This window comes from Salmo salar, unplaced genomic scaffold (assembly GCF_905237065.1).
Source record: "Salmo salar unplaced genomic scaffold, Ssal_v3.1, whole genome shotgun sequence".
Lineage (NCBI taxonomy): Eukaryota > Metazoa > Chordata > Actinopteri > Salmoniformes > Salmonidae > Salmo > Salmo salar.
In genome coordinates this window covers 290,001-300,000 of record NW_025548733.1, presented here as the reverse complement: position 1 = coordinate 300,000, position 10,000 = coordinate 290,001, and the positions used below count along the sequence as shown (strand labels likewise).

The 10,000-nt window shown below is 43.6% G+C and overlaps 1 protein-coding gene across 1 annotated transcript in view; it reads right to left on the bottom strand.

Moving 5' to 3' along the window:
- Window positions 1-9,563, bottom strand: part of LOC106592047 (uncharacterized) — a 63,563-nt gene extending 54,000 nt beyond the window's left edge. Inside the window, 2 exon segments of the mRNA XM_045712705.1 lie at window positions 1-770; window positions 9,102-9,563. The exon segment at window positions 1-770 is cut by the window's left edge and continues 347 nt beyond it. Coding sequence (XP_045568661.1) covers window positions 1-770; window positions 9,102-9,408 — 1,077 coding nt within the window. The 5' untranslated portion in view covers window positions 9,409-9,563.
- Between the last annotated feature and the right edge of the window lie 437 nt (window positions 9,564-10,000).

Sequence of the window (10,000 nt, the reverse complement as noted above, 5' to 3'; positions counted from 1 at the left end):
GACGCTCGTCTTCGTCCTCGCCCCCGTTACTATGCCGCCTGGTGGTACGGTCCGCCCGCCCTCTGGAGAAACAGTGAACTGGTCCAGTTTCCTGTACGCCTGGAATGCAGAGCGGCGATCGGAGGCCCCCAGGTCCAAAGGCAGGTTGGGTTTAGTTCTGTCCGTCTCGGCTGACGATGAAATCAGATGGCTGAAGTCCAGTAATGATTTCTGCTGCTGGTAACCCAGTGCTCCTCCAGAGAAGCTGAGGCTCAGGCCAGAGACAGGGGAGTGAGGTCCACTAGCCTGCCCAGGTGAGAACACCCTGTCGGGGAATGGCTGGTCCCCTGGGGGCCCCCTCTTGGGGGCTGAGGCTCTTGGGCTGGACTGGTGCAGCTGTGGCAGGGCTTGCTGCTGGGCGCCCGGGGGCTGAACGAGGAAGGAGCGGGAAGAGACGGACGAGGAAGAGGAGGTGGAGTGAAGATCACCGTGGCTCTTCTCTCCAGCTTCCTGCTGTATGGTAAGAGTCTCCAGCTCACGGTCGATCAGAACATCAAACTCTTCTGTCAAGTCAGTGATCAGGTCCCGGTCATTTTCGCTGCGGAGAGGAGGGGAGAGGGGGACAGCGGTCTCCCCTGTAGGAGGGTGGGGGTGAAGGTCTGGTTTAGAGGGGTCGTGTTGGGGCGTGAGGAGAGCTGCGGCGAGCTCAAACCCAGAGAGGAGGGGAGGGAGGGGGCCAACACGTTCAGCTGCAACAGACAGCTCCAGGAGAGAATCCATCGCATTCTCAACTAGAGGAAGAGAGATGGAAGGAGAGAGAGAGAGAGAGAGAGAGAGAGAGAGAGAGAGAGAGAGAGAGAGGGGGTGGAAGGAGAGAGAGAGAGAGAGAGAGAGAGAGAGAGAGAGAGAGAGAGAGAGAGAAAGGGGGGTGGAAGGAGAGAGAGAGGGGAGAGATGGTAGGAGAGAGAGGAGAGAGAGAGAGAGAGAGAGAGAGAAGGGGTGGTAGGAGAGAGAGGGGAGAGATGGTAGGAGAGAGAGAGAGAGAGAGAGAGAGAGAGACGGGGTGGTAGGCGAGAGAGAGAGATGGAGGGGAGAGAGAGAGAGAGATGGAGGGGAGAGAGAGAGAGGGAGAGATGGAGGGGAGAGAGAGAGAGGGAGAGAGAGAGAGAGAGAGAGATGGAGGGGAGAGAGATAGAGAGAGAGAGAGAGATGGAGGAGAGAGAGATAGAGAGAGAGAGAGAGATGGAGAGAGAGAGAGAGAGAGAGAGAGAGAGAGAGAGAGAGAGAGAGAGAGAGAGAGAGAGAGAGAGAGAGGGAACAGGTGGTTAAATGAACTCTTTAGCAGTGTGTGAGATGTTCATACATGTTTATATAACTTTGTCTCTTCCATGTAGACACTTCCTGACTTCCAGTGACAGTTCAACACTGTACTGTTGACCTGTAGTCCCACTGTACTGTTGACCTGTAGTCCCAATATGTACTGTTGACCTGTAGTCCCAATATGTACTGTTGAACTGTAGTCCCAATATGTACTGTTGACCTGTAGTCCCAATATGTACTGTTGACCTGTAGTCCCAATATGTACTGTTGACCTGTAGTCCCAATATGTACTGTTGACCTGTAGTCCCAATATGTACTGTTGACCTGTAGTCCCAATATGTACTGTTGACCTGTAGTCCCAATATGTACTGTTGACCTGTAGTCCCAATATGTACTGTTGACCTGTAGTCCCAATATGTACTGTTGACCTGTAGTCCCAATATGTACTGTTGACCTGTAGTCCCAATATGTACTGTTGACCTGTAGTCCCAATATGTACTGTTGACCTGTAGTCCCAATATGTACTGTTGACCTGTAGTCCCAATATGTACTGTTGAACTGTAGTCCCACTGTACTGTTGACCTGTAGTCCCAATATGTACTGTTGACCTGTAGTCCCAATATGTACTGTTGACCTGTAGTCCCAATATGTACTGTTGAAAGGGAGTCCCAATATGTACTGTTGACCTGTAGTCCCACTGTACTGTTGACCTGTAGTCCCAATATGTACTGTTGACCTGTAGTCCCAATATGTACTGTTGACCTGTAGTCCCAATATGTACTGTTGACCTGTAGTCCCAATATGTACTGTTGAACTGTAGTCCCAATATGTACTGTTGACCTGTAGTCCCAATATGTACTGTTGACCTGTAGTCCCAATATGTACTGTTGAACTGTAGTCCCAATATGTACTGTTGAACTGTAGTCCCAATATGTACTGTTGACCTGTAGTCCCAATATGTACTGTTGACCTGTAGTCCCAATATGTACTGTTGACCTGTAGTCCCAATATGTACTGTTGACCTGTAGTCCCAATATGTACTGTTGACCTGTAGTCCCAATATGTACTGTTGACCTGTAGTGCCAATATGTACTGTTGACCTGTAGTCCCAATATGTACTGTTGAACTGTAGTCCCAATATGTACTGTTGAACTGTAGTCCCAATATGTACTGTTGACCTGTAGTCCCAATATGTACTGTTGACCTGTAGTCCCAATATGTACTGTTGACCTGTAGTCCCAATATGTACTGTTGAACTGTAGTCCCAATATGTACTGTTGACCTGTAGTCCCAATATGTACTGTTGACCTGTAGTCCCAATATGTACTGTTGACCTGTAGTCCCAATATGTACTGTTGAACTGTAGTCCCAATATGTACTGTTGACCTGTAGTCCCAATATGTACTGTTGACCTGTAGTCCCAATATGTACTGTTGACCTGTAGTCCCAATATGTACTGTTGAACTGTAGTCCCAATATGTACTGTTGACCTGTAGTCCCAATATGTACTGTTGACCTGTAGTCCCAATATGTACTGTTGAACTGTAGTCCCAATATGTACTGTTGAACTGTAGTCCCAATATGTACTGTTGACCTGTAGTCCCAATATGTACTGTTGACCTGTAGTCCCAATATGTACTGTTGAACTGTAGTCCCAATATGTACTGTTGAACTGTAGTCCGACTGTACTGTTGAACTGTAGTCCCACTGTACTGTTGAACTGTAGTGCCAATATGTACTGTTGAACTGTAGTCCCAATATGTACTGTTGAACTGTAGTCCCAATATGTACTGTTGACCTGTAGTCCCAATATGTACTGTTGACCTGTAGTCCCAATATGTACTGTTGAACTGTAGTCCCAATATGTACTGTTGACCTGTAGTCCCAATATGTACTGTTGAACTGTAGTCCCAATATGTACTGTTGAACTGTAGTCCCAATATGTACTGTTGACCTGTAGTCCCAATATGTACTGTTGAACTGTAGTCCCAATATGTACTGTTGAACTGTAGTCCCAATATGTACTGTTGACCTGTAGTCCCAATATGTACTGTTGACCTGTAGTCCCAATATGTACTGTTGACCTGTAGTCCCAATATGTACTGTTGACCTGTAGTCCCAATATGTACTGTTGAACTGTAGTCCCAATATGTACTGTTGACCTGTAGTCCCAATATGTACTGTTGACCTGTAGTCCCAATATGTACTGTTGACCTGTAGTCCCAATATGTACTGTTGACCTGTAGTCCCAATATGTACTGTTGACCTGTAGTCCCAATATGTACTGTTGACCTGTAGTCCCAATATGTACTGTTGACCTGTAGTCCCAATATGTACTGTTGACCTGTAGTCCCAATATGTACTGTTGACCTGTAGTCCCAATATGTACTGTTGACCTGTAGTCCCAATATGTACTGTTGACCTGTAGTCCCAATATGTACTGTTGACCTGTAGTCCCAATATGTACTGTTGACCTGTAGTCCCAATATGTACTGTTGAACTGTAGTCCCAATATGTACTGTTGAACTGTAGTCCCAATATGTACTGTTGAACTGTAGTCCCAATATGTACTGTTGAACTGTAGTCCCAATATGTACTGTTGACCTGTAGTCCCAATATGTACTGTTGACCTGTAGTCCCAATATGTACTGTTGAACTGTAGTCCCAATATGTACTGTTGAACTGTAGTCCCAATATGTACTGTTGAACTGTAGTCCCAATATGTACTGTTGACCTGTAGTCCCAATATGTACTGTTGACCTGTAGTCCCAATATGTACTGTTGACCTGTAGTCCCAATATGTACTGTTGACCTGTAGTCCCAATATGTACTGTTGACCTGTAGTCCCAATATGTACTGTTGACCTGTAGTCCCAATATGTACTGTTGACCTGTAGTCCCAATATGTACTGTTGACCTGTAGTCCCAATATGTACTGTTGACCTGTAGTCCCAATATGTACTGTTGAACTGTAGTCCGACTGTACTGTTGACCTGTAGTCCCAATATGTACTGTTGACCTGTAGTCCCAATATGTACTGTTGACCTGTAGTCCCAATATGTACTGTTGAACTGTAGTCCCAATATGTACTGTTGACCTGTAGTCCCAATATGTACTGTTGAACTGTAGTCCCAATATGTACTGTTGACCTGTAGTCCCAATATGTACTGTTGAACTGTAGTCCCAATATGTACTGTTGACCTGTAGTCCCAATATGTACTGTTGACCTGTAGTCCCAATATGTACTGTTGACCTGTAGTCCCAATATGTACCGTTGACCTGTAGTCCCAATATGTACTGTTGAACTGTAGTCCCAATATGTACTGTTGACCTGTAGTCCCAATATGTACTGTTGAACTGTAGTCCCAATATGTACTGTTGACCTGTAGTCCCAATATGTACTGTTGAACTGTAGTCCCAATATGTACTGTTGACCTGTAGTCCCAATATGTACTGTTGACCTGTAGTCCCAATATGTACTGTTGACCTGTGGTCCCAATATGTACTGTTGAACTGTAGTCCCAATATGTACTGTTGACCTGTAGTCCCAATATGTACTGTTGAACTGTAGTCCCAATATGTACTGTTGACCTGTAGTCCCAATATGTACTGTTGAACTGTAGTCCCAATATGTACTGTTGAACTGTAGTCCCAATATGTACTGTTGACCTGTAGTCCCAATATGTACTGTTGAACTGTAGTCCCAATATGTACTGTTGACCTGTAGTCCCAATATGTACTGTTGACCTGTAGTCCCAATATGTACTGTTGAACTGTAGTCCCAATATGTACTGTTGACCTGTAGTCCCAATATGTACTGTTGACCTGTAGTCCCAATATGTACTGTTGACCTGTAGTCCCAATATGTACTGTTGAACTGTAGTCCCACTGTACTGTTGACCTGTAGTCCCAATATGTACTGTTGAACTGTAGTCCCAATATGTACTGTTGAACTGTAGTCCCAATATGTACTGTTGACCTGTAGTCCCAATATGTACTGTTGAACTGTAGTCCCAATATGTACTGTTGACCTGTAGTCCCAATATGTACTGTTGACCTGTAGTCCCAATATGTACTGTTGAACTGTAGTCCCAATATGTACTGTTGACCTGTAGTCCCAATATGTACTGTTGACCTGTAGTCCCAATATGTACTGTTGACCTGTAGTCCCAATATGTACTGTTGAACTGTAGTCCCAATATGTACTGTTGACCTGTAGTCCCAATATGTACTGTTGAACTGTAGTCCCAATATGTACTGTTGACCTGTAGTCCCAATATGTACTGTTGACCTGTAGTCCCAATATGTACTGTTGACCTGTAGTCCCAATATGTACTGTTGAACTGTAGTCCCAATATGTACTGTTGAACTGTAGTCCCAATATGTACTGTTGACCTGTAGTCCCAATATGTACTGTTGACCTGTAGTCCCAATATGTACTGTTGACCTGTAGTCCCAATATGTACTGTTGACCTGTAGTCCCAATATGTACTGTTGAACTGTAGTCCCAATATGTACTGTTGACCTGTAGTCCCAATATGTACTGTTGACCTGTAGTCCCAATATGTACTGTTGACCTGTAGTCCCAATATGTACTGTTGACCTGTAGTCCCAATATGTACTGTTGACCTGTAGTCCCAACATGTACTGTTGACCTGTAGTCCCAATATGTACTGTTGACCTGTAGTCCCAATATGTACTGTTGACCTGTAGTCCCAATATGTACTGTTGACCTGTAGTCCCAATATGTACTGTTGAACTGTAGTCCCAATATGTACTGTTGAACTGTAGTCCCAATATGTACTGTTGACCTGTAGTCCCAATATGTACTGTTGACCTGTAGTCCCAATATGTACTGTTGAACTGTAGTCCCAATATGTACTGTTGACCTGTAGTCCCAATATGTACTGTTGACCTGTAGTCCCAATATGTACTGTTGAACTGTAGTCCCAATATGTACTGTTGACCTGTAGTCCCAATATGTACTGTTGAACTGTAGTCCCAATATGTACTGTTGAACTGTAGTCCCAATATGTACTGTTGAACTGTAGTCCCAATATGTACTGTTGAACTGTAGTCCCAATATGTACTGTTGAACTGTAGTCCCAATATGTACTGTTGACCTGTAGTCCCAATATGTACTGTTGAACTGTAGTCCCAATATGTACTGTTGACCTGTAGTCCCAATATGTACTGTTGAACTGTAGTCCCAATATGTACTGTTGACCTGTAGTCCCAATATGTACTGTTGACCTGTAGTCCCAATATGTACTGTTGACCTGTAGTCCCAATATGTACTGTTGACCTGTAGTCCCAATATGTACTGTTGAACTGTAGTCCCAATATGTACTGTTGACCTGTAGTCCCAATATGTACTGTTGACCTGTAGTCCCAATATGTACTGTTGACCTGTAGTCCCAATATGTACTGTTGACCTGTAGTCCCAATATGTACTGTTGACCTGTAGTCCCAATATGTACTGTTGACCTGTAGTCCCAATATGTACTGTTGAACTGTAGTCCCAATATGTACTGTTGACCTGTAGTCCCAATATGTACTGTTGAACTGTAGTCCCAATATGTACTGTTGACCTGTAGTCCCAATATGTACTGTTGACCTGTAGTCCCAATATGTACTGTTGACCTGTAGTCCCAATATGTACTGTTGAACTGTAGTCCCAATATGTACTGTTGACCTGTAGTCCCAATATGTACTGTTGAACTGTAGTCCCAATATGTACTGTTGACCTGTAGTCCCAATATGTACTGTTGAACTGTAGTCCCAATATGTACTGTTGAACTGTAGTCCCAATATGTACTGTTGAACTGTAGTCCCAATATGTACTGTTGACCTGTAGTCCCAATATGTACTGTTGAACTGTAGTCCCAATATGTACTGTTGAACTGTAGTCCCAATATGTACTGTTGAACTGTAGTCCCAATATGTACTGTTGAACTGTAGTCCCAATATGTACTGTTGAACTGTAGTCCCAATATGTACTGTTGAACTGTAGTCCCAATATGTACTGTTGACCTGTAGTCCCAATATGTACTGTTGACCTGTAGTCCCAATATGTACTGTTGACCTGTAGTCCCAATATGTACTGTTGAACTGTAGTCCCAATATGTACTGTTGACCTGTAGTCCCAATATGTACTGTTGAACTGTAGTCCCAATATGTACTGTTGAACTGTAGTCCCAATATGTACTGTTGAACTGTAGTCCCAATATGTACTGTTGACCTGTAGTCCCAATATGTACTGTTGACCTGTAGTCCCAATATGTACTGTTGAACTGTAGTCCCAATATGTACTGTTGAACTGTAGTCCCAATATGTACTGTTGACCTGTAGTCCCAATATGTACTGTTGACCTGTAGTCCCAATATGTACTGTTGACCTGTAGTCCCAATATGTACTGTTGACCTGTAGTCCCAATATGTACTGTTGAACTGTAGTCCCACTATGTACTGTTGACCTGTAGTCCCAATATGTACTGTTGAACTGTAGTCCCAATATGTACTGTTGACCTGTAGTCCCAATATGTACTGTTGACCTGTAGTCCCAATATGTACTGTTGAACTGTAGTCCCAATATGTACTGTTGACCTGTAGTCCCAATATGTACTGTTGACCTGTAGTCCCAATATGTACTGTTGAACTGTAGTCCCAATATGTACTGTTGACCTGTAGTCCCAATATGTACTGTTGACCTGTAGTCCCAATATGTACTGTTGACCTGTAGTCCCAATATGTACTGTTGACCTGTAGTCCCACTGTACTGTTGACCTGTAGTCCCAATATGTACTGTTGACCTGTAGTCCCAATATGTACTGTTGACCTGTAGTCCCAATATGTACTGTTGACCTGTAGTCCGACTGTACTGTTGACCTGTAGTCCCAATATGTACTGTTGAACTGTAGTCCCAATATGTACTGTTGAACTGTAGTCCCAATATGTACTGTTGAACTGTAGTCCCAATATGTACTGTTGACCTGTAGTCCCAATATGTACTGTTGACCTGTAGTCCCAATATGTACTGTTGAACTGTAGTCCCAATATGTACTGTTGAACTGTAGTCCCAATATGTACTGTTGACCTGTAGTCCCAATATGTACTGTTGACCTGTAGTCCCAATATGTACTGTTGACCTGTAGTCCCAATATGTACTGTTGACCTGTAGTCCCAATATGTACTGTTGACCTGTAGTCCCAATATGTACTGTTGACCTGTAGTGACCTCATAACACCGGGACATTATGTAACAACGTGATCTCACAGTCAGTACACGTGACATTGAAATACACGCTACCGCCGAGTTATCCGATAGGAAAGAGTACACGCTACCGCCGAGTTATCCGATAGGAAAGAGTACACGCTACCGCCGAGTTATCCGATAGGAAAGTAAATTGTTATCCTAGCCAGGCCTTTTGACTGTAGTCACTCATCTTTATGGAAAATAAGAAAAAACATTTAGTGGTTTAGATTGAGTGTCAGGTCTAAGTGGAGGAGCAGGGGTGAGAGAGAGAGAGAGAGAGAGAGAGAGAGAGAGAGAGAGAGAGACAGAGAGAGAGACAGAGAGAGAGAGGTGAGATCACATAATATCTGATGTAACATTGATCACATAATCATAGGATCAATACGGGATATCGGGTCAAGGGACCAGCATTGCTATTGCAACGCACCCGATCGCGTTAGGTACATAGTTCATATCTAGTTCATATCTAGTTATCTATCAAACTAAGTAGACTTTGTTATAACTAAGTACATTTAACTTGTCAGTATTGTCAGTGAGAGAGTCCTTATACCTTTGAAGTCACACTCGGCCAACACAATGTACAGAACTTCTGGGTCCAGGTGAGAAAACATCTCCTGCATGTTCCTCACTATCTCGTCCTTGTCCTGACAAGTAGAGGAGATGTCTATTGAGTTTGTTCTAACGACCGTATTAGTACTACGGTAGTGGTGAGAGTTACTCCCGGTGTTCAATTCACTTCTCGGCGGCGGCGGCGCACCGTCACCAGCTCCCGGTAGTCGGTAGTAGTTGTTACTGTTATCGTTTGACAACCCGGGTACTCTCGCTGGGCTATACCCATTTTTCCTTTTCCTTGGCATTGTCGGTGTGTGTTTACTCCGAGTTAGGTTAATGTTTTTAAAAGCAGTTGTCTTTAGGGAAGTATGTCTCTAGCTGGTAGCATTACCGTGGTGGTGGTGGTGTCCCATGCTAAAAACAACCGAGGAAGCTGGGTTTGGAGGAAGCTGGGTTTGGAGGAAGCAAGGCTGAGTTGAACCAGCAGCAGCAGCAGCACACCAAGCGGATGTTCCGCTGAACTTCATCTACGTATATCTACTGTACAGGAAGGAGAGAAAAGACCGACGCTGATAACTTGCCAAATCAACTTTTTATCGTCTCAACGTTTTGTAATTCCTAAATAGATGTTGTTTATTTAAATCCTTCTCTTTACTTGTATTAATATCTGTAACTTTGTACACTAGTATAATATAAGTGTCTTGTCTTGCTATTTTAATTTATTTGGTACAGTATTTGAAAAGTCCTTTCCAAACCTTGTAAATTATATTCCTGGCAGAACACAAACCTAGAATCGGTTTTTACCCTCCACCCTCCCCCCCCAATTTAAACCCTATTCCATTCAGGGAACTTGTAAATTATATTCCTGGCAGATACAAACCTAGATTCAGTTTTACC